General features: G+C 47.2%; 1 protein-coding gene across 2 annotated transcripts; it reads left to right on the top strand.

Annotated features, from left to right (window-relative positions):
- The first annotated feature begins 10,908 nt into the window (after positions 1-10,908).
- LOC135819462 (uncharacterized) lies at positions 10,909-24,510 on the top strand. Of its 2 annotated transcripts, none has more exons than XM_065332676.1 (4): positions 10,909-11,205; positions 11,355-11,588; positions 16,942-17,344; positions 20,254-24,510. In XM_065332676.1, the coding sequence occupies exons 3-4, from the start codon at positions 16,975-16,977 to the stop codon at positions 23,607-23,609; spliced, it is 3,726 nt and encodes a 1,241-aa protein (XP_065188748.1). In that variant the 5' UTR covers positions 10,909-11,205; positions 11,355-11,588; positions 16,942-16,974; the 3' UTR covers positions 23,610-24,510. The 2 variants fall into 2 exon arrangements, with proteins under 2 accessions (XP_065188748.1, XP_065188749.1); XM_065332677.1 differs by having other exon boundaries at positions 10,909-11,213.
- Positions 24,511-24,723: the final 213 nt, after the last annotated feature.

Here is a 24,723-nt window from a genome sequence, read left to right as displayed (position 1 = left end):
GGCGACAAATCAGTACATGTATACTATTATGTTGTCGCCTATTCCCAGGAAGGTCACGTGGTCACTGGCACTTCAAACAACACGTACATGCACATGTACCTGTAATCAGTCAGCCCAACACCGCAGACTATTCTGGTGCGGCAGTATTGTCTGCCGCGTTCCACTTACACATTGCCATGATTGCCACCATAGCGAGGACAATTCCATCGAGATACAATGTCATGACATTGCACACATTCCACACAGCTGCTTCGCTCAAACAGAGCTCGTTAGTCCAGGAAAATGAATATTAAGTGCATGCACGATGACGTACACAGCTTAGATCAGAACTGGTGAAATCTAGATTTTCCATAATAATAATTTTATAATAGTTTTCTATAATCTCCTGATGATCCGTGCACTAGAAGTGCGGCATGCCCAAGGAATGTTTTGTTTTTTCACGGCTGAGCGTAGCGAAAGAGTGCAAAAAACGTATTTTTCACTCACAAATATTTTCGTGCATTTGCTCTTGTTCTGCGCAACTCCGTTGAACCTGCCATCGTGGTCTTTGTTTTTCCTCGTGGTAGTTGAAGTTGCCCGCCCACCCACCCTGGTTTCATGGGAGTCGTCCGCTGTTCTTCTTGACAATCTATGCCTATGTGTGTGGCTTATGATTATGACATACACCGGTTATTACATACCATTCCTTGCTATCTCTATTCTTGGGTCTGACTGGCAGCGGGGCAGGAATTAATGAAAATAGAAAGGTTTTTGGCCGAAAGGCGTGTTTTTCCTCTAGCCCGGTTGAGTGGTCGCGGCTAGGAATGTAGGGAGTCATTGTTTTTCAGGCGCTCCCCTGCTGCCCAGTCACCCATGCTCACCACTGGCCATGCTGTTTCACTTGATTTCACGGCCTTTTCTCCCGCTTGCTGGCGGTTCTTTGATGGATTTAGATGTTTTTCGGCTATTTATCTATTCTGTGGCTGCGAGTGTGGTTTTTTGCTTCTACTCATTTCTGGAAAACCACCACGGTGGTGAGTGTGATTGCTCTGGTAGACCACTACCCCATGTACTGAACAGTTGCTTTGTGAGTGAAAATGATTTGTCTTTAATTAACCAGAGGATGCACCCAATGTGTTGCCAGGTGATTGCGAAAGCATGAAACTCAGGGTAACGACTAAAATTAATAGTCTTGATTGCCCTTGTTGTTCTCAGTGATTTTAAGTTTATCGCAAGCAAGTAGGGACTTTTCTTTTCTACACACAAGTATAGCGTTGTGTTACTTGTATCCTTAATATAGCATAATTTGTCCTCGATTCCCACACGGTTAGGCTTCAGATAAAATTCGTAACCACGGTCTACCAGGTATACACTTCTGGAGATATCTTTCGACAGTCTTCTTTGCTGACAGTGGACCAGCCCTGTACTGGGCTATCTGTTTACAATCAAGAGTACATAGCCATTGTACTCTGGGAGTCTTGGAAAAATGCGTTAAAGTTGTGGAAATACACATGCGGCTGGGCTGTGCGTGGAATGTGTATGCCTTCCCAGCTACAATGTCATAGGGGTAGTCAGCACGTATTTAAAGCAGCGAAGCCGTCCAATTTACTTGTTGTTGGATTCCAGAAGCAACTATTACTTGAACATAGCAAGGTTTGACATTGTTTTTGCACCTGGTACCATTCGACTACAGATAATTTTACAATGGCTGAAGGAGCGCGACGGGTTCACTTTGACGAAGCGGTCAACGTCCTAAGGATTGAAAACAATGTTTCCGTCCGGGATTCCGTTGCCTCGGGTGCTTCGTCCCGAATATCAATCACACTCCAGGAAACGTCCCGAATCACATCGCCATCCAATATACGTCCCCTCGCCGCTGTTGATGAGGAAAGGTTCAATCCGGCTCTGAAAGTTGAGGTAGCAGGGGCCCGCCTTGAAGCCGCCAGAGAAAGAAGAGAGGTAGCTAGACTTGTGCGGGAACAGGTTGCAATCGTTGAGCGTGCGCAAGAAGAAAAGGCAAGGCGGGAGCACTTCCAGACAGGACTTTCCATAGGAGTCTGTTTCGTAGTGTTCTTATTGGGCTGCGCCATATTTGGGAACAAGGGGCATTGACGATACGTCTCCACTGCAGCATACTCGCCGGAGCATGCACGCGAACAACGGCACACCAGAAGACGAAGTAATGCGTTAATGGCGTTACCAGACCCTATAACAGCTCTCTGGTGCATGTCGCAGTTGCTCTCTTCACTGCTCCACTGAAAACCGAAGAGAGTATTAAAAGAAAATCGATTTTTTTCATCAAAGTAGCATGTGCTCTTGCGTGAGAATTCAGTGCTATGTTTGTTGTGCACAAGAGACATAATAATGTGTATGCGTGTATGTACAATGATCACAAAGCAATGAAGCAAACAAATCTTTTTCCGCCGTTACTCGGAATTTCGTGTGAAAACACTCATCAGACAGCATATTTCCCAAGACTAACAATCACTAGAATAATTATTATACTTGAGAAAAGGGGGCAGCGATGATGGAGGTACATGTACAGCATTTCAATAGCGCGAGGAAAAGGATGTGACCAAAAACAGCGGGATTATAAGAGGAAAACGATGTTACATACCATAATGAGTGTAGACTATAGAGCATAGGGTATAGGGAAGAGGAATAGTGCGATGCTATACATGTAGCACACACACACAAGTGCGCAAGTATCTGCCAACACATCAGTACAGATTTGTGCTACATTATGAGTCACATGACATTGTGTACCTGGGTGGTGTAACAACAAAATAATGAACATGATTGTGGTTGCATGAGCCTAGGCCTAAAGTGTATTCTTTTTTTGCGCCTATTTTTGCACCCCATCAACCAACTCACGCAATCATTTTTTATAATTACACTATCCGCCCGGATCATCCATTCGCGCTATGTTCCAAGCTTGCAGCCTATATCCATCTTTATCGTCTGAAAATTGTAGTCAAGTTGCTGTCTGATGATCGGTGAAAACCGTGAAACTCAGAGTTACAGTAGAAACGCTGTTCATCCCTCTCAAGTGTGTGTAATGTATGTACGTACATGTACGAGTACTCAATCTGCGGACAGGTATGCATGAATGTATGATGTTAAAAATCACTATGATTGCATTCTTCCCTATGACACACAGTGCGATCTTCTGGCCAAAGTCAGCAGGGGTTTTTGTTTTTGTTTTTTTTACTTCGCAAAATCCAAACGGGAATTTCTTCCCAATGACAAGGTAGCGAAGGTTCGATGAGAGAGCTGCCACCCCAGGCCCAACTCTCGCTCTCTCTCTCTATGCTGCCTTTGCCTAGGCCATCTTTGTGATGCACGTGCCGGTACTGTGAATTCCGACAACTGTTTTTTTTCGTGCTCCAGGGCAGCGGGGGGATTCTAGCCTCCAAATTGGTGCGAAGAACAGCAAAGTGACCAGTCGAAACACACACGGCATACTAGTATAGGTTCGCATAGTTACACTAGCAGGAAGAGCAAGGTGTGACTTGAAGAAAATACAACTGGGCAATACAGATACCGCGGAGCAATGGAGAAAGGAAATCGATTCAGTGATCATTTTTGCTTTCACATGCAGCCATCGTGTATGGTTCGAGCTCATGTTATTTTCGCTTCTATGACAAACTTTGTCAGGCAATTTACGTTGGTTGTTTCGCACCATGCGACGAAATCTGAGAAATTTATCAGCCAGGGAAAATTGGATGATTTACAGCACACTGAGCGCATGCTGGGTCGTTGCAATGTGAACGCGCCGAGCTGTGGTCAAATGCCACCTGCCGCCGCCGCAGATGTTCCAGATGACTCTGTGTCTCTGTGTAGCTATAACCAAGAGAGCAGCCAGCTGGGGGACCTCGCAATGCTTGGTTCTACCTACATGTAGGTCATTGAACGTGTTATCCAAGCCGCATGGCGAATGCAAAGAGCTTGCAGCTCTCTTGTTCATTGGACATCGTTAGGTGACTCAAATTCCGCTTTCATTCGCTTTCATTCTTTTCGCAACATTTCTTGTGAACCCGGCTATTCTTCATATCGCTGGTCACGACTCACGATCCAATTCCTACTGTCAGGTATCTCGTAACGTACAAAAGACCTCTATTATACACCCCAGGTGTGCATGATGAATGGTACGGTGTAATACCGGTGGTCTATTCCTTTGCGTATCGACGCGTACGGGATTTGGTATTGCAAAGAGCGACGTGTGACGCAGTCGGCTCGGAGCATCACAGGCTCAAAGGAAAGAACAGAGTAGAGGATACTCAGAGCCTCAGGCGCGTTCCTGGCCAGTCACGCAACACCAATTGATGTAGCAAGAACATGGCTCAGAAGAAGAAAGTCACCTTCTCCGCCGATGTGGAGCGCCTCGTCTTTGAGAACATGGAACCCCCGTCCAGTGCCCCCAATGGGAAGCGCTCCAGTGCGCAGGCGAACTTCAGCGAAGTGAGGCAGCCCATGCGGCTACTACCATACAAAGACCCAGAGCGAGTGAACGTAGCCAGGGTGCGAATCAGCTACAGCCACAGCGCCGAACGGCAGACAATGAGCGCACCGAACACGGGCGACCAGAACACGAGCAAGTCGAAAATGAACAACAAGACAGCGAGCGAGCAGGACGTAACCGAGCCATCGGGTTTCCTTGGTGATTTCCGATCTCTTGGCCCGGTCGTTGTCGCCGTGTTGGTCGTTGCATTCGTCATCGCCGTTATCCTGCTGAGTGTAGCTTTGTGATGACATCTAACATTTCTATTCACTAGTGAGCTCGCCTAGCATGCTATCTTCGGGCAACTCGTTTCCGCATTTCGATGTAGAAACATCGGAGTTGAATTGCATTGTGTGCAGTGGAGCAGGTGAAATCCTATGCCAGTGTGCAGTCGACCAGCGACCCCAGCAGGCCAGCAGTAGATAGACCTACAGGCTACAGGACTCGCTCGCAGTTTCGCTGACCGCGTGCAAGGCCTTCGGATTCATGCATGAAGCTCATGATTTTGACGTGCATCTGTGTCTGGCTGTCTCATCTCGTTCTTTCTGTGCATGATTATTAATTTATGAGCCTTCCGCGCGTTGACCTGCCACATCATGGCACATGCGTCATGTAGGCTAATCCTAACAGCAGAGTGATACCTCAATGCCGGAAGGTTCCTGTATCGATGCCCCATAGACAAGTAGTAGAAGCATTGTCCTGCAGCATCTAGATCTACCTATGATGTAGACCAAACAGGAGAGACATGTTACACTACTCCCTCAACTTCTCAAGTGCTGCAGAGTATTGGAGCCCATGCCACAAGGCCCGTTACACTAGGGATCAGCTTTGATGTATGTTTGGCACCGGAACATTACCAGTACTCGTTCCTTTCCATATGTTTTTGCCATACGTGTGCCGGTGTGTGGTTGCATTCATTTGCCCAACGTCTCTTAATTCTACGAAATATGTTGCTCTCATATTTGGCACTCAATGAACCTGCGTCTTTTTTATAACGTTAAGGTAGTGATGACTCCGGTATTGATAGCGATTAAGCGACTGCAGGGCTTTGGCGCAAGCACGGCAATCACAAATGTGGCAAAGGAAATTTATCAAAGCTTTTAAGAATACAATCGATGCAGACATGGCTACATGACTTCATGTGACTCCAGCGACTTTTGATAAAACAGATTTCAATGGCTCTAAGTAAGTTAAAAAGGAAGGATTAAATGTTACGAGTTACATTGTACATGTACTTCGAAGTACGTGTATGACCAACTGCACACCAAAGTAACCAGATCATCATTATACAGTCAACATGTGCGACAATAAGGCACACAACTGACAGGCAGTACTGTGAAATTCAACGACCTGACACCTAACTTCAAGTTCAACACATCTTCACGCCGTGTTGGCGCACTTGCTGACTGTAATGTATTACGATCTAGTTTATAGGTGAACAGTTGGTCATATCTCGTAACATTTGGCCCTTCCTCTTTATTTTTATCAAAGGCTTTCATAAATTTATCGGATCAACGAAAAATATAGCGCTTGCAGACATCACAAACGAACATGGCACTGTGTGTGTGTTTTAGGCATGGGCAGGTAATGCTAGCATTATGGCTGGCATTATAGTACCTTTTTTCCAGGTGGCATTATAACACCATTTCGCATACAAAATTGGCATTACAAGCATAATTGCCGGTCGACAACGGTGTCATGCATGAAGCTGCCTAGGTTCAGTTCCGAACCTGACTAAAACCGAAATAATGTTCCTTCCCCCAATCTCATCCATGTCACTTTTACACCATCCTGATTTCCCAGAACCCATGAAGGTTGTTTCCAACCATAAACACCTGGGAATAATGCTTGATGATCGTCTCTCTTGGTCTTTCCATATTGATGCTTTTTGCAGCCGTTCAAGCTCTGCCCTAGGTGTTATACGTCCCCATTGTTTCCATCTTCCTTTCAAATGTAAAATTTTGTTTTACAAACTGTACATCCTGCCTCTTTTCATGTACGCTGCTGTTAGCTGGTGTGGCTTGTCCTCGGTTCTCGCTGAGCATCTCGAAATCCACCATAGAAAACTTCTTCGTATCCTGTTTAGTCTACTCTTCTGCTTCCCTGTATGTCCTTGCAAATGCTTGCCCACTGTCGACCCACCGTCAAAAATTAATTTGCACTTTTGCTCACAAATTTAAACTAGCTCTACATCCTCCTCATCTTAACGTGTATAACTGGTTCCGAATCACAGATGGCTCCCAGACAAGATGCTCTGTTGCCCTCCCCTTGGCTAAAACGTCCTCCCTTGTACGCTCTCCACTCTTTGTTGCTTACTCTGCTTGGCTTGCGCTGCCCGCTACTACGCGCAATGCCAGTACCCTGGACGCATTTAAATCTGCTCACTAGATTCACCATCACCTGTCCCTCCCATGCTTCTCCGTCTTGACCATTACTTTTCTTCTTTTTTTCTTTTATTCACCATGGTTGGTTAACACCCACATCTCCCGTACTGGCTGATTTTCTTCTCATGCCATGAGGTGTTGTCTATAATAATAATAAATAATAAAATCGTGCGTCTGAACCCGTCCGGCTTCGTCCGGAGACTTGACGGTGCAAATCAACCTTCTCAGTGGATTGTTTCAGACAACATGCTCACTGCTGTTTAAGTGTTTTTCTCCTTGGCCTTGATCCAAGACGGCCTTCTTAAATCGACTTTTCTAACTCTCAAACTGGCATTATGGAGTAGTGTGAGCATTATAAGTGGCATTTAGGGTCTGGCGGATTCTGCGGGCAGAAAAATTGGCAGAATTCGGTACTTTTTCTGGTAAGTTTCATGCATGTTTGGTATGTGGATAAAAAATGGAGCAGAATTCGAGGAATTGCCCGCCATAAGGTTTGTATGGTTCTTCCAATTTCACTGCTTTTCGAGCAGAATATGCCACCTTTTCGAGCAGAATCCGCCGGTCCCTAGACTGGCATTATATCCTCGTATTATGAGCATTGCCTTTAGCATTATCGCTAGGCATATGCGGATAATGCCGGCAGAAAAATCGGCAGAATTCGGTACTTTTTCTGGTACGTTTCATGTATGTTTGGTATGTGGATAAAGAAATGGAGCAGAATTCGAGGAATTGCCCGCCATAAGGTTTGTATGGTTCTGCCAAGTTCACTGCTTTTCGAGCAGAATCTGCCACCTTTTCGAGCATTATCCGCACACCCCTAATTATCGCAGCAAATAACTAGCATTACCCGCCCATGCCTACAGTATGTGTTCTGAGCTCACTGTGTTGTATAATTTGTATTCTGTATATTCTGTAATCTGGCTTTGGAAAATTTATTTTATATTGCTACACTGTATCAGGTCCTTCAGGTTCGGCCTCATTTTCTCTGTGCTGCGCTGATGAGTCCACAAAGGACGAAACAGTTCTGTCCTCAGATTGAGTGATTTGTATTCCATACTTGCGATTCGTTTTATCTCGGGAGCTCAATATAAAAGCATGATGAACTAAAAGGAAAATAATTAGCTGAAAAGGAGAAAACTGCTGTTTACACGTTATGCGTAAGTCCACCAACTGCACCTCGACCAGACCTCTCCTAGCAAGACGACGAATCCTGATGTGCTGTCTTATCCATCGTATTCAGCCCTGCCCTATCTCCCCTGCGATTCTCTTACTTTTCAGTTCCCCTTTCATTCCTTTCTCTCACCCCTCTATTACCACCATGGTTGGCTGCTGCCCACATCACCTTTTCATTGGCCAGTGCGACGTGATTGTGAATAAATAAATAAATAATAAAGTCGACGTTCCAAAATACCCCGCATTTTAGACAATTTGACTGGTTTCGACAGGATAGTGCTCCTCGACAGGATTCGACAGAAACCAATATTCCAACAATTCTTTTAGCCGATTCTTTTAGCCGATTTTCCAATACATGTATATTCCAATTATGCAGCCGATTTTCCAACAATCTGTGTCGACTGCAGTCCAGACGAAGTAGTTGAATGCACGTTCGTGATCTGGGTTCGAGGGCACCATCAGACCCTCTACTCTGATCCGAGCTGGGAAGGCATACGATCTACGATACTGTCGCGGAGCACGAAATCTCCGCTGGTCTGGTCCCGTGGGATAACTTAGGGCGCGTTCGAATTGTCTTCATCAACTGTTCTAACAAATTTTATAAAAAGATTAGTTGAAGTGTCCCATTAGAACGGTTTCTATCATTTTAGAGTTTTTCAGTGGAATTGTCATGGCGATGATGACATCCGATCAGATCGACCATCTCCACGTACTACGTGACGTAGCTATTCCAAACTCTTCGAAACTAATCCACCTTCCCATCGGATGAGTTTCGAGGAGTTTCGAGGAGCTTCGTTTTTCTGAAGGCCACCTCTTCAGAAAAACGAAGCTCCTCGAAAAGTCAAAGAGTGACAATTCGAACCCGCCCTTAGTCTGATCCGAACAGACTCCTCGCTCAGTGACCCCCATGCCTGGGGAGTAGATCTACTACATGCCATGTACTGTAGATCTACAGTCGATACACATAATTGTAGTCATGTAAGTGTTCGAGGTGGCCTGCACCGCCCCGCCTACCCCGCGGATCGTGCGTGTCACGAGGCAAGTCAAGGGGTCAAGGCACTAGGCATAGGCATATGCGGATAATGCCGGCAGAAAAATTGACAGAATTCGGTACTTTTTCTGGTAAGTTTCGTGCATGTTTGGTATGTGGATAAAGAAATGGAGCAGAATTCGAGGAATTGCCCGCCATAAGGTTTGTATGGTTCTGCCAATTTCACAGCTTTTCGAGCAGAATCTGCCACCTTTTCGAGCATTATCCGCACACTCCTACACGGGACACACATGATTGATTGATTGATTTTATTTGGATTCGCGAGACCAAACGAGCAGGAGTGCTCAATAACAGGGTAGCGAATGGTTGAGTTGTGCTATGTGACAATGTAGTGTGTGCGTGGGGTGGTGGTGGGGGGGGGGGGGGGGGGAGCTGCGGAGGCCCAACACAATGTGAGGGGATGGGACATGACACAGCAGACATGGCAACTCATTCGGGTGCTTGCCAGACCCTGGTGAAATCTGGCCACGTGGATAACAGCTCCAGACCAGGCAGCGTCCATAAACCCACCATGTACCAGCAGTGCGACAAATATTGGGCTTTGCAATGGTCGCAGCTTTGGGGGTGTCCATGAGGTCGGATTAGATTAGCCTGCTTCGCGCCACTTATTCCAAGCCCCCTACAGACTAGACTGGATCTAAGTTACAGGTAGTTACTTGGAAGGCGACTTAGGCGAGCATCAACACAGACCAAGCCAAAAAGGACGTTTTCATTTTAGATCACGCTCTCAAGTCTCAACGGTGCTGCCCACTGAGCCCATGGCCCCTTCGCGGCTCCACTGCACCACCGGCCCACTGCACCGCGGAGTCATAGAATCTTATCACGTGGCAAGATCATGTGATCAGGGCCTGCTCTAGACATTCAACACAGCCCGGTCAGAGTGTACCTGGCGCATGCAGGCCAGCCGGGTCAAGCCGGGTCAGATCATCCGGCAGAAAAACAACCAAAAAGCCTGCTCAAAACGCAGGAAAACAGAAAGGCGAATTTATTACCGGAAATCGGAAATATTAGAGAACAAGGCGAACTATCAAAGTCCCTGCCCGCAAACGTAGAAGGTAAACGACAAAGCGTGAGTTCTTTTTCTCTTCGCGCCGCTTTTGACTGCCTGCCCCCATCGACTTTGAATGTCCTGACTTCCTGCTCGCCGTTGGCCAGATCGCGCTAGAACCAGTTGACCCTAGCCGAGTTTCTGTCGCTTGTAGACTGTAGTGTGTAGATCTACGATTGTGCTAGATTTGCAACAGATGGGGTCCGCGAGTCGTAAAATACCGGTATTTTAGGAATCCATTGTCAGTTTGAGACATTTTTCAGCCAGGTCAGACTGGACCCGGTGTTATCTGTTCAGCCAGGTCGTGCAGTTCCCCAGCCGGGCGCGTGACCCGGCTGACCCGGCTCTCCAGCAGGCCCTGGTGATTCAGTAGAACTAGCTAGCCATGTACATAATGTCTGCCGTGTCATGTGTGTCCCTTGACCCCTTGACTTGGCTCGTGACACGCACGATCCGCGGGGTAGGCGGGGCGGTGCAGGCCACCTCGAACACTTACATGACTACAATGATTATGTGTATCGACTGTAGATCTACAAAGTCGTGTACTTCGAAGTAGATTCTACATGTCATGTAGTAGATCTACTCCCCAGACATGGGGGTCACTGAGCGAGGAGTCTGTTCGGATCAGACTCAGTGATCCCACGGACCAGACCAGCGGAGATTTTCGAGCCTGGCACAAGTCCAAGGACGTGATCTGTCGAAGAACGAACTGCCAAAAAGGCTGACACAAACAGCGCGCAAACTCGCCAAATGCAGGCGGCGAGGGCTCGTGCGGCAATCGCTGAGCTTCGGAAACAAGATGTCAACACCGCTAGAAAAGTGTTTACATCCAGCCAGAGCCTCCAAACACTTCGAATCCAGCGAAACACAAGCAAGGCCTTCTATTTGTTCTTGTTCCCGATGTTCGCTCCTCATAGCACACAGGTTAATTTGTAGGACACATGACTTTGTTATCACGTTAGCCTATCGAGTGCACCTTTGAGCTGGGAGGATCTTGTGCGATCAACCGAAACAATTTCTTCGCTTTGCCACCGAGCTCTACTACGAGAAGGTCGGACCGATCTGAAAGGTAATCTGGTAAGCTGTAGCTGCTCCAGCTTGTTTTCTCGGCAAGGATTGAACAGTATGTCAGTAATGTCACGAATGAACGCTAGTACAGTGAGCAGTTTGAAATGAGTTTTTTCTTTTCTTCTGTTTGCAATGCTGGTGTACGTATAGAGCAATTTGAGGGGATAATCCGTGACGAGTGAGAGGTAAACCTCACTAGGCAAGCTACGTTTCAGCACCACTTCCGAGGTGTTACTTCACGCCTCGCTGAAAGGGAGGACCTAACTCCTAAGGAGCACGGGCGGACACGCTGCGGCTGATCAGCTACCAGCAGGCTATCGCTGGAGGCAGTGGACACGGGAGCGGATCCACCGACTGATCTACCGCCTCGGCAATGGAAACAAGGTAAGAACGCCGATTTGAATACGTTACAGACTAACAGTTTGTGCAGCTTCTGGTGTCCCTGCAACAAGAAAGTTAATAATTAATTATGCGGCCTGCACATCAGCCCGATGTTTTGGCTGATTATGGAATCGTACGAAAAATCCTCCAGATCGGCGTGAAAATTGTCTGATGCGGACGGTGTTGTCGCACGTATTTCCGACATATCTGAGTGGGTATATTCTAGTGTAGGTCCGACCCAGTCGGCCCATTTCATGTCGAAGTCGGTGTCGGAGCATTGGCCGGCGAAAACTCGGCGTAGTGTGGACCAGGCATTAGCCAGAACGAAGTTGGAGCCGGGGTTTGGTATTTGCAGACTATCAGGTTTCCCTGGATGCAATTTGTAGAACGTGTACTGTAGATGGCATGCTCCTCGTAGTCAATAAGTCTCACGTGTTTGCCACGGCGGCATTGTCGTTTCCATACGTACAGTAAAACCTGTGTGTGCCGGGCCCTGTGCTAAGCGGAATCCTGTCACGATTGACCGGACAAATAACTTTTTCAAAGTGTTGTGGATCGATTGTGCATCCCTGCATGAAGCGGAATCCTATCATATCGGGTCAGTTTCACCTGGACCAAGGGCGTTGTCCGGTTAGGTCAGATTTTACTGTATTTTCAGCTAGGATAGTAGTAGTGGGCAGACTTCCCATTCATAGGAAGTAGAGTGAATGGAAAGGGGCGGGTCTGCTCTAAGCTACTTCATCGAGGATGTAAAAGAAATGCAATGACCATCCTGTCCAGGCAAAACTTATATCAACATCACCAGTATCACGTTCAAGTAGCAATTGAGCCGTAAGCCTATCGCGAAACCAATGAAGTTGAACGTGGCTTTTATGCCTTGTGCTGTTGTGGAGAACTTAGGAGACTTTGTTGATGTTGCCATCCGTAGTTTTATTACCAGACAATTGTCAGAGAATGGAGTATGAGTGCACTGCTTGTATGCACGCGGTGGCAGATTGACTTTGTCAGGGTAGGGGCCAGTAGTGGATCCATCTCGCCAGATGGACGGGTTCCTTGATTTGAGTTTAGGCGCTAGTGGTACCCCTGTGCCGAATTCGCTTTTAGTAGTTTTTGTGCAGCGTTTTTGACCTTTCCCTTAGTCACAATCCTATCGTATGGCAGAAAGAGCATGTTATGCCGTTTGTGCGTAGTTGTATTTCAGTGGTATGACAGGGCAAACCTCCTTGTGCTATAGGTAAACGGTAATGGTAGCCCATGGTCAATTCAGAGCATAGGGTCAAGACGCGTTGAAGACCTTCAATGAGCCCGACATAGCGAGCGCAATGCTCATTCTCTCTCCGTTGTGACGGTCGTTGCCTATAGGGACTGAGTATCCTGCCCTCAAACACATGTTCTGAAGGGAGAGGAGTATGAGTGCGGCAACTTTTTTCAAGGACGGTGCACCAAAACTACACAATCATGTAGGTGGGCATCATAACTGTATGCAGTCCCTGAACCTAGAACCCACATGGATACGGAAAAGTCAACCAACCATACAAATGGTGATGCCCATCTATTTGTGCTGTATGGACTGTAAAGTTTTGATGAGAAATACAAGCGACTCCACTTATAACGCACTCGGATGTGGGCGAATTTCGTGATATAGCGAAGCCTTGTCCATGTCCGTGTTTGAACCCATACAAAATTGACCCTTTACAGCGAACAGTTTTCGTTTGTAACGAACCAAATCTTGTAGGTCTGCATGTAAACCAAGTGCACTCATACTGTCATTGGTCACTTGCCAGTCATGACTTGTTGCTTGTATAGTGTGAGTGCATTTCTGTTACAACAAACTTTGGCTATAAAGAACTAATTCTCCTGCACAATGGTGTTCGTTATATCAGGAGTCGACTGTACCATTAATTTTGTTTGGTGATGAGCCGACCTTTAATTAATGACCTAAAAATCGAAAGAAAAAAGGTAGTCGACCAACAACCAGGGATTAACCGTCATTGATCATACTGATATTGACCCGGTAAATCGAGATCCCAAGAATTGGGGTCGACTTATACCCTGTAAAATACTGTAGCCTTTAGACATTTCAAAGGATCAGTCGGGGAAGTGAACTGCCTGAAAAGAGAAAAAGCCAGACCCACCAGGACTCGAACCTGGGCCCTTGCTTGTCTTGAGCAATGCTCTAGCCATCTGCTATGGGACCAGGCCGAACCTAGAAGGCGCTGACAAGTGTTTCACTCGAAATGCACCTCACAACACGTGCCACACACACACTGATGGCACTTTGGTCTTTTTCCCTCCTCTGGGGACCAACTATGGATAGTTTCTGGAACGTACTACCAGAGGTGAAAGAAAGTGATCAATCTTTAAAGGATTGGGAGATAAAATGCCAGACCCACCAGTACTCGAACCCGCGTCCTTGCTTGTCATGAGCAATGCTCTAACAATCTGAGCTATGGGATCAGGCTGAACCTAGAAGGCGCTGACAAGTGTTTTACTCAAAAGGCAGCTCACAACACATGCCACAGATACTGGTGGCACTTGGGTCTTTTTCCTTCCCCCAGGGGACCAGCCACAGTTAGTTTCTGGAATGCACTACCAGAAGTGAAAGAAAGTGATTAATTTTTAAAGGATTGGGAGAACTTCAAATTTGAAAGGATCAGTCGAGGAAGTGAACTGCCTGAAAAGAGGAAAAAATGCCAAACCCACCAGGACTCGAACCCGGGACCTTGCTTGTCATGAGCAATGCTCTAAGCCGCATGATCTGAGCTATGGGACCAGGCTGAACCTAGAACCTAGGTTCGAGTCCTGGTGGGTAATGCATTTTTTCTCTAATCCTGTGCAATTTGAAGTTCTCTCAATCTCATAAAAATTGATCACTTTCTTTCACCTCTAGTAGTGCGCTCCAGAAACTGACCGTGGTTGGTTCTCCAGAGGAGGGGAAAGACCCAAGTGCCAACAGTATATGTGGCACGTGTTGTGAGCTGCCTTTCGAGTGAAAAAAACTAGTCAGCGCCTTCTAGGTTCGGCCTGGTCCCATAGCTAAGATGGTTAGAGCATTGCTTATGACAAGCAAGGTTCCGGTTTCGAGTCCTGGTGGGTCTGGCATTTTTTCTCTTTTCAGCCCGTTCATTTCCTCGACTGCACCTGTGAAGTTTGAAGTTCTCCCAATCTATTTAAAACTTTAATAGATGGTGCATTTTCTGCTGGATAATGAGCATGTTCCCATGCACTTCAACACAGCTATGTGATGGGCGTTCTCAGTGAGCAGTGCCCGTTTGAATTCCATCTGGGACCTATTTTTTGTCTTGAACACAGCATGTTGGGTGAGCGGTGTGATGCTAGAATCGCCTTTAGTGAAAATGTACTCAATGGCCAGGGTCTGATTCATGCAACCTAGTTTGCAGTTTCACTGGGTCTGTTGCCTGCAATAACAAACACCTGGCATGAATCCAATATTCGTGGTTTGTTACGATAATGAAGGGAGCTGCCACTGTTGTTGGTACTGGCAACCTCTACTCCCTCTGTTTCTTCTTGAAGGAGAGCTGTCCTTCAACAGGCTTCCTTTCAGCTTTTCAGGGAAAATTGAAGCAAAGCCATTGCAGAATGAGCCTATCCTGTACACTATAAAAGAGCAAAAACGAATATACCGTAAGGAGCGTGGAAATGGTCTCTAAACTAGTTGACTGGGGCTGGTCAGTCTGTGAATCAGATATCTGCAGTGGTGAGAACTGTCATTACACTGGGGTGTCAATTATCCGCAACACTCAGAGAGCAGTCTCCAGTGGGTTCCGATGACGAGTATACTGTAATACTTGGCCACCGCATTCGACCATCTAAAGTATGTACATCCCGAAGTGTTTCACGACTTCCTGTTTTCTTTTGGCAGTACAACAGTTCTCCTCCACAATCGCTCGTGTTAAGCCTTGGGTTTTTGCATCTTTCTTACCTGTACAGCTCTATCTTCTTCTTTTTTCATTGTTTTTGGTGCGTGTTTTTGGCCGTGACGCCGAGACCTCAGGTCGGCAGAGTCATCAATGCCCCACCATCACTGCTGCGTCTCGGTGCAGCGCCTGCTCATTAGTTGTCACGTTTGTCCTAGTCTCCGTACCATTGTCTTTCCTTATTCTTTTCGAGTTGGTTATGTGAACATAGTAAAAAAAAAAACAGGAATAAAACACACTCCAACTCCTCGTAGCCATCCAATGGCGGGTACATTTTGATGAAGCTCTTCTATTGTAAAGGGGAAGTTAAGGCAAAAATTAAAATTTCACCAGTTGTAGTCTTCGGGGTGCTGAGTCGAATGGTCTTGGTCCGAGAAAGCTGAGACGCTCCCTTCCTACTTGAATCCCAATCGAACTCGCGCACTTCCGCCGAAACTGGGTAACTGCGCCCTACTAGATGGGGATTTGTATGCAAAATGTCACTAAAAGCCCCATTTCGTTCTTATAAAAGCACGGATGACCGCGATTGGCCAATATGTTTTAGTCTTTTGGACGCTGAGTCGACTGGTTTTGGTCCGAAAAGGCTGCGATGCAGCGTTCCTCCTTCATTCCCAATGGAACATGGTTGAACAAGCGGTCACGTGCTCCTGCGTACACCAGCACCTGGTCACCGTGCCTGCAGGGTACAACTTACTAGCCTGTTTGACCTTTTTAGGGTGCAGTCCTGTCACTCGAGTTGAACCTTGGTGTGAAAGTTGTCGCCTGCTGGCGTGGTGACCAGGTGATTTGGGCACCCAGGAGCACGTGACCACTTGTTCAACCATGTTCGATTGGGAATAAAGAAGGAACGCTGCATCGCAGCCTTTTCGGACCAAAACCAGTCGACTCAGCGTCCAAAAGACTACAACATATGGGCCAATCGCGGTCATCCGTGCTTTTATAAGAATGAAATGGCGCTTTTAGTGACATTTTGCATACAAATCCCCATCTAGTAGGGCGCAGTCACCCAGTTTCGGCGGAAGTGCGCGAGTTCGATTGGGATTCAAGTAGGAAGGGAGCGTCTCAGCTTTCTCGGACCAAGACCATTCGACTCCGCACCCCGAAGACTACAACTGGTGAAATTTTAATTTTTGCCTTAACTTCCCCTTTAAGCAGATGGAAACAATATGCAACAGTTGTAAAAACTTGAAAAAGGATTTATTGAAGGAAACATTGGGCGATGATTTGAAATAGCTTTTTGTACAAGCTGTGATATTCCAGGATGCACGGAGGGCACATACCTATGACAGGGAATTTGTGTGACCTGTCAAACTGAAGGTACCTCTTCCTCTAGTCTTCTCAATGATGATCACATCTCATCCCGACCTTATTGGTTGTGTTCTTTTGTGCGTATTTTTTGGTGCTGCGCTGTATTTCAGGGAAGTCAATGACTTGACTGTCAACGTGTGCAAATGGCGTCCGCATGGGAAAGTCCCGTGTTCATTGGCCTGCTCAGCAGAATGGTCAAAACGTTCACTCCAGCCCCGCTGCGTATCGAGTGTGAGTCTAAGGGACTGATTAAATGCACACAACGTCAGGGCTTCGCCGCGTTAGTCGGTCCTGCTGCCCAAAATGAGGCCCTGCTGGACGCTTTGCGATCTGGAGATGACGAGTCTTTCCATGTGTTCCTGGAGTGCATCCGTGACGTAGAGCCGGAAGCAAGCGTCAGGGAGATCTTGGCAAAGCTAGACGGCGTAGACAAGCTGCGGACAGCTGGTGGTGCGAGGGCTGCTGAAGCTGCTGGAATGCTTGCTGCCGGTGCTACACTTGATCGTCCTACTGGTGAGTGTGCGATCATAATACTTGCGTATTTGCGTATTCACTCACTTCCCAACACTTAGGAGCTGCATCTGCCCCTATATCCTTGTGGGCGGGGGAAGGGAGTTCCTCGCGGATGCAGAACATTCAACCTGACCCAGGCTGACACAAACCATGAGACATTTTTCTGCATTTCCACCAGGTCGACAAAACCTTAGAAGTTGCTCAGGCTGCACTGTTACCACCTCTGAATGTATTCTAGCAGCAGATGCAACGAATCTACCGTAAAGTCAGACACTTTCGCTAGAAATTAAACTTTGCTATTTTCGCGACTATCACACATTCGCGAAAATAAATCGCCGCAAACCATTCCGTACATTGATTGTAGAGTTTGTAGACAGTACAAGATCCGACTGAAGAGATAGAATCGCCAAAGTTTTTCATCGTGAATCAGTCCAAAAATTTATGAAAACGCTAAATTTGCGCACCGCCATAGTTTGTCGCTCTACAGTAATGTGATGGTAACCAAAAGAAATAGTGTAGAATTGGATTCAAATAACACCTCGACACTCGGCACGATCATTCTGGCAAACATAGGTCTGGCATGAACTATGTTTAGCCGTGCACTTAAATTTATTGTCCTGAAGGAAAGTGCTCCTCAGATGTAGTGATGGAGTGTTATTGGCCTATTAGAAGGCACTATTGCTGTGTCAAGTTTGAAGTTCCCATGGTTGAGCACTGCCACTGACCTTCTTCAGCTGGCATGAACCCTTTCAGTGCCAAGGGGGTCAGAAAAATTCAAATTTTTCTGAGTTGAGCCGAACTCAAAATTTTCATAGCTCAGCTGTATATCCACGGATCTCTACAAACGATGGCTCTCTGGAAAGATATCATGGCCAGGCAGACAGCTGTGAAGAGAAAATGCAACGAAAATAGTCTTCCTCGCGAGCGCGCCTGAGCGAAGTCCGTTTTCTGCATTTTAGTAGCATCTGCACTTTCTCACGAGCGCATTCGATCGCAGTGCAGTCAACTTTCAACGCACAAAATTCGGACAAAGTTGGCCTGAAAGCTACTGAAAATCTCGATGTTTTGATACCCAATACGTATGGGTTGCCGCGAAAGAAATAGAGAAACCCGCGTGGAGTACTGCCACTGACCTTCTTCAGCTGGCATTACTGTAAACCCCCTAATTTTAGCGACACATAAACCTTAACGAATTTAGCGAATCAGTCAAATTCGCTAAAGTTAGGGGTCGCGAATCACTTTTTTTTTGTGAAAACCACCCTTTTCAGGTGATCTACGGATATTTCCCCTCGTTTGAGGGGGATTATGGCTCATAATTCGCTAAAGTTAGGGGTCGCGAATCACTTTTTTTGTGAAAAACCACCCTTTTCAGGTAATCTACGGATATTTCCCCTCGTTTGAGGGGATTATGGCTCATAATCCTCTGCGCGCCTTGGGGATTTGGAAAATAATCCCCTCGGAACCGTGCAATATCCTATACATACATGTATATGTACATGTGTACTGCACTGCACTGCATACCTGCCTGTGTTACTGTGTAGTAACTCATTTACCTTTCTTTACTTATTATTATTATTATTATTATTATTGCAAATAACGCTGAGTAATTACACCAAGAGTACATAACCCCCCAGAGTGTGCAACGCCGATCCAGCTCTGTGTAGGGTCTTGGTCGAGCGGAATCGGATCTTCTGATGTCATGCGTACACTTCACACCAGCGCAAGGCCGGTCTCGAGGCAGGGCACCATTGTTTTTGATCCAAGAGTACCCGCGACTCCCCGGGTTCCCCTCAGATGTGTACGGTATTATGACGCAAAGATCCGATTCCGCTCGACCAAGACCCTATGCAGAGCTGGATCAGGCGTTGCACACTCTGGGGGGTTATGTACTCTTGATTACACGAATGCATAAAAACCAGCATTTGCTTCCGGGAAGGATTCACAAACATAAGACAAAAACACCATCAATGTAACTGCACATACGAAAAGCAGCTTCTATTGTCAAGTTCGAGTGGCAATGTCAGAAAGACGGTAGACTGTTCGTGCACGATGTTCACCCTGCAGGGGATAAGTCAAGGACGCGGCTCGGCAGAGGAAGATGAGTGCCGCGGGGTGCCATTCCACCGTGACTTATCCCCTGCCAACTGCCGCAGCTGATTAAGGCCTCTAAGCGTGCCCAGGCGAATGCCGAGTCGGGCTAGGCAGTCCTGAGAAAGAGCTGAGAGGAGAGTTGTCCTGGGTCGGCCCAGTCGACCGCGCAGGCTCGCGGTGGCTGAAAACTCTAACACGCGCTGTGGGGGAGAGCTCTTCTGCATTCTCAGTACGTGACCAAGGAATTCCCAACGCCGTTTTCTTTACTAGTACATGTATATGTTGATTGCGAAAAAGGACGACTGACGATATATTCTCCAGGCATTACAACGGACAACGGGAACAAGTTAGTGGGAACGACATTTATTATAGACGACGAGACAAGAGACCAAGGCGAACGAAACGACTACATTGAAGAGTGAGAAAGAGAGAGAGAGAGAGAGAGAGAGAGAGAGATCAAGTCTGAACGGCAAGATAAAGGGCCTGGGTAGCTATGGCAATTACATGTATGGGCGCGCAAGTAGCTACCCAGGCCAACGGAACAAAAGGAGACAAAAGGTGAGTACACGAGTGCATGCAGGCCAACTAGAAAAGGTACGGGAGGAGGTACCTAACATATACATACTGTAGGGTTATGGTTGTAGTCAGGAGCGCTATGTCCTCGCCTTGTAACATGCTGACTTGACCTCAACTTATCTGACGCATCCCGCGACCGTCATGCAAAACGTTTCCCGAAAGCGAAATGAAGTATTAGTCCGGTGTAACACATGATTTGTGTTTGCTGGTGTTCTCTTGCCGTTTGCGTTACTCCTGCACAGCAATGCAGTCACTGGACGGATGCACGGACGCCAGCGCAGGCTCAGGTAGGCTAACTGGTGTGCCTGTCACGACTGAACGATTGCGTGCCGATGAAGATTTGCTCAGTGAGTATGCTGCCATGCTAGTGGGGCAGTGCGATGAACTGAAAAGTCAAACAGCGCTGCCGGGGCTTAAAACAAAGCGGGGTCATCGCGTTGACGTCAGAAAATTCTTCACGCACGTACAGGCCGTAGCCATTGGTGAAGCCGAGGCTAGCTATGAAACTTCTCAAGACATAGCAGTTCACAATACGTTACCCCAGGCCCACCGCGAGTCTAGTTTCCCGATAGTGAATGCAGTCCAAGTCCTGCAAACTGAACCAACAATCGCAAATCCAGAGCACCTAGACCTGGAAAAGAGCTCCATGGTGGTTTCACCAGCAGGTAGTGGTAAGACCACACTGTGTCAAATGATCTTGGCACAGTACTGTGATCCATCACCGAGTATGTTGAAGAGCCGGTGTCGCTTTCCCATCTACATCTCTTGTCGGAACGATAGACAACGTCTGTGCAGCACTGACTGGTGTCACTTTCTTGCGTTGGATGATCAATCGTTGGATTTCAGCACTGGCGAGCAGCACCGTGTGCTGAAGGTTCTGCGCCAGAATTCCGATAGCCTTCTTCTGATCGTCGATGGCCTAGACGAAGCAGGTTTCGACGAGTTCCCTGTCCAGAGTTGCTTCAGAGAGACAGCATACAGGAAGCGCAAGGCATTCGTTGGATCACATCTTCTGCTGACGGGTCGGCCTTGCAAACTGGCGTCAACTCTGGTTGAGCACTGTGATGCTTTCTTTCGCCTCACAGGCTTCAGCCAGGCACAGCTAGAAGGCTTGTTTTGCCAAATCCTGGGTGATCCCGAAGGCAGAAAGTGCTGGTCAAGTCTTCAGGAAGAAGGCATGGAGCATGTGAAGGAAGCCGCCTTGAGCATACCGCTGATGGCAGCCCTAGTGTGTGAGTTATATTACTCCCGTCATCAAGTTCTACCACGTTGCAGCGCTTCACTCTACGGTCAGTTTCTTGACATGAATACATCAAAACGGCACGGCAATCTACAACTATATGCACAAAAACAAGATCCTACCTTGCAGAGCCAAGTGCCTACTTATGCCATCAGGGGTCAATTGAGTCACCCCGTGAACCGTCTTTCCAACAGCAGGGCGGAAAATCCTCACCGCTTGGCTAAGTCCAAACTGGTCAGCGGTAGCTTTCAGGATAGGTTTGGTGAGGCCGCCTTGAAAAGCCTCAGAGGGAAGACTTCCTTAATTGCAACTCGTCTTCTTTCCGCTGAGCAATTTGAAACAGCATGTGACCTGGGACTGCTGACATCTACCGAACGATCACATGTTTCGGAGAAATATTCCTTTCTCCACCAAACCTTCCATGAGTTCTTCGCTGCACACTGGCTGGCACATCAACAGGATCCTGGCCATTTGGCAAAGATCTGCGCACAGTCTGATGAGATTGGTGTGAGTGAGGCAACTCGTCCGTTCTGGAAGTTTGTCTGTGGACTCGTCCCTGTCCAGCACTTAGCAAGCATTTTCAAATGCATACGAGATGCTATGAAAGCTGCAGCAGTCTGGCCAGCAAACATGAATCAATTTCTCTTAGCCTGCTTCACTGAAGCTTCGGAGAGGTGCAGACAAAGCGGACTCAACGCATCTCCATCCAGCCAGCGAATTGAGCAGCAACACCTCGTTACAGCTGCACGGTGTGTATGTGCTGAGTGGCTAGACCTCAATGGCATAGAGCTGAGCACATTAGACGGGTTGTCACTCAAGGACCTTCTTGTTACCATCGGCCAGTTAAAGGCACTGAACCTCTCTGGTTCACTGTTGGGATTCAGACATGTGGGAGCCGCCTTAGTGCAGAATGTCACCACCCTGGACCTGAACGGCGTCAGTCTCCATGGTGATCCCATCACACAGCTGTCTCACTGGCTGTGTACTACTGAAAGCAGGCTAACAGATTTACATCTCCCCAGCTGTGGCTTTCAAACCACCGACGCCTCAGCTATTGCACATTGCCTTCGCTCTCAACAGCTCAGATGTATTAGTCTCTTCCGCAATGCCTTCAGCAAAGAATTCCTGTCTCAAGTGGTAGAGGCCATGCAGGGCTACAGCAGCTCAGTAGTGGCACTTTGGCTAGGTAGGTGCTCTCTTCCTTCTGGTTGTGGCGAGCTAATTGCCAGCCTGGTGGAGTTATCACCTCGACTTACTAGACTGAGTGTGGCGGGTAACCACATCACTTCCCGGGATGCCACCTTAGTCTTGGATACAGTGAAGAGTCGGGATCAAATCCGGATTTCATTCTCTGATAACCAGCTTGACGATTCCATCGGGGATTGTATTTGCTCGATTTTTGCATATCGCGCCACTTCCCAAGACCGCCTTGACACCCCCACTGCAAACCAGCAGGGCATGGGCTATTTCAGAGTAAAATTGGCAGGAAATTCCATAAGCTTGGAATGCCTTCAGAAGGTTGCACAGTGCGGGATGATGGCTGCAACAGACTGGGTACTCCACAACATGCACTGTGTGGAGAATGGACAGGTAATCCACAGAGGTGGACACATTGTGCAGGCAACTAACGGACACACTGTCGACTTTAGAGAATGGTGTATTGGAGATGAGGGCATTGATTATTTAGCACCCACAGTATCTAAGAGTACGGACATCCGCCTACTGGACTTGGACCGCAACCATCTGAGTTCTGCTGGAGCACTTCAGCTAGCCAACATCGCACTCGCCCACAACACCACCCTGCAGGTACTTGATCTACGCAGCAACAAGATTGAAGTGAGTGGACTTGTGGCCATTTTGGAGGCATGTTGCCTGCCCACTTCCTCCTTAAGAGCACTGTACATTGAGGGTAACCCAGTTTTTGCAGCATGCGATGTCAGCCACACTGAAATGCACAAGCTGTGTGGCATCCTGCCACACACCAGTCAACTGCGCCATCTTGGCTTGGCGAGGACAGAGATGAGGAGCGAAATTGCCTGTGCTATTCTCAAGGCACTCAAGACGAATACAGCTCTGTCATTCCTCGGCCTGACCGGTAACCACCTAGGTGACTGTGTGGCTAGTGCACTTGCCAGCCTCCTGCCGAGCAACGACTGTCTGAAGAGAGTGACACTGTGTGACAATGACCTCACAATGGCAGGTGCAGAGATCCTTCTCAGCTCACCTAGCATTCGCAAAATGCAGTGCATCTGGGTCAAGGGTAACCCACATCTGTCGATTAGAAAGCTTCGTCGCCCGCTAACATGGAGTTCGGTACGCGTTAAAATGTCTACTTTCCTAGATACACATCTACAATGAAGTACTGAGCACTGTGACAGGCTCTAAAGTGTAATGTCAGACTTGGCGGTATCCGAGTGCCGCTGATTTATTTTATGCCTGTATACAAAGAAGAGAATACTGCTGACACCTACATGTATAAAATCTTGAAAGTTGAGCCAATAGTAGTATGGAAAGAGAAAAGTCATAACTAGCAACTTATAGGTTCTTTTCTCTTACCTACATGTATATTCTGCTTAGCTCTTACCTACATGTATATTCTGCTTTGCTCTTACCTACATGTATATTCTGCTTTGCTCATCAAGAGCTTTCCAGGATGCCAACGATTGTGAAAGTCGGATAATTAGAGCTAAAGTTGTGCCCTGAATACGGTACGAATTTCTCATCGGTCTGTATCCATGCCATTTAGGATGGACGTTTAAGTCTGGCATTCCTACTCTCGCTTTCTTTCCCTTTTCAACTCCCTCAACTCGCTGTTTTATATTATGTAACTCCATTCTACCGCACTGACTTCAGGTGAAAATGCGAACCGAGCGCTCATTCTGTTTGCCGGGACATCCCTTTCCGTGGTGTTCGGTGGCCATGATGATCACGGTAGCATGTCCAGTTGTCATGGCTTTGTTGTCATGGCTTTGTTGTCATGGCTTTGTTGTTATGGCTTTGTTGTCATGGCTTTGTTGTCATGGCTTTGTTGTCATGGCTTTGTTGTCATGGCTTTTGCTCAAGCGCTATAGATTGTCTACATGTATGCTAAAATAATTTTTTGTGGTGGCTGAAAATCAATCCCTTTTAAAACCATTACTCTTTCCTCTGGGGCTAAGCTATTGCCCTCGGATCTATTTCTTTCTAATCATTTAATTATGGGTATTACTCTCCTTGACATTCACCTTGTTGAGCACTTTCGGTTGGCTGCTCTAGTCCTGCTGCATTGCGCATCACTCGCTACTTTTCGTAGCTAGAGCGCTCTGGCGCTAGAGCAACGAGTTATCTTTTTGAAATGAATGCCTGCAGTGCCACCTTTACACCATAGCCTGTAGCTCGGCTTACTTATATCTCGTAGCTGTACTGATGAGGCATATATGGCCGAAACAGCTTGCTGTCTACAGCATTGGGTAATCATTTAATTATGTATCTG

The sequence above is a fragment of the Sycon ciliatum genome, chromosome 6 (assembly GCF_964019385.1).
Source record: "Sycon ciliatum chromosome 6, ocSycCili1.1, whole genome shotgun sequence".
Classification (NCBI taxonomy): Eukaryota; Metazoa; Porifera; class Calcarea; order Leucosolenida; family Sycettidae; genus Sycon; species Sycon ciliatum.
This window is presented reverse-complemented; position numbering and strand designations above follow the sequence as displayed.

Coding starts and splice junctions, on each gene's coding strand:
- LOC135819462 (XM_065332676.1), top strand. CDS start 16,975: ATGGCGTCCGCATGGGAAAGTCCCGTGTTCATTGGCCTGCTCAGCAGA. Junction 17,345..20,253: donor TACACTTGATCGTCCTACTG/GTGAGTGTGCGA, acceptor ACTCCTGCACAG/CAATGCAGTCACTGGACGGA.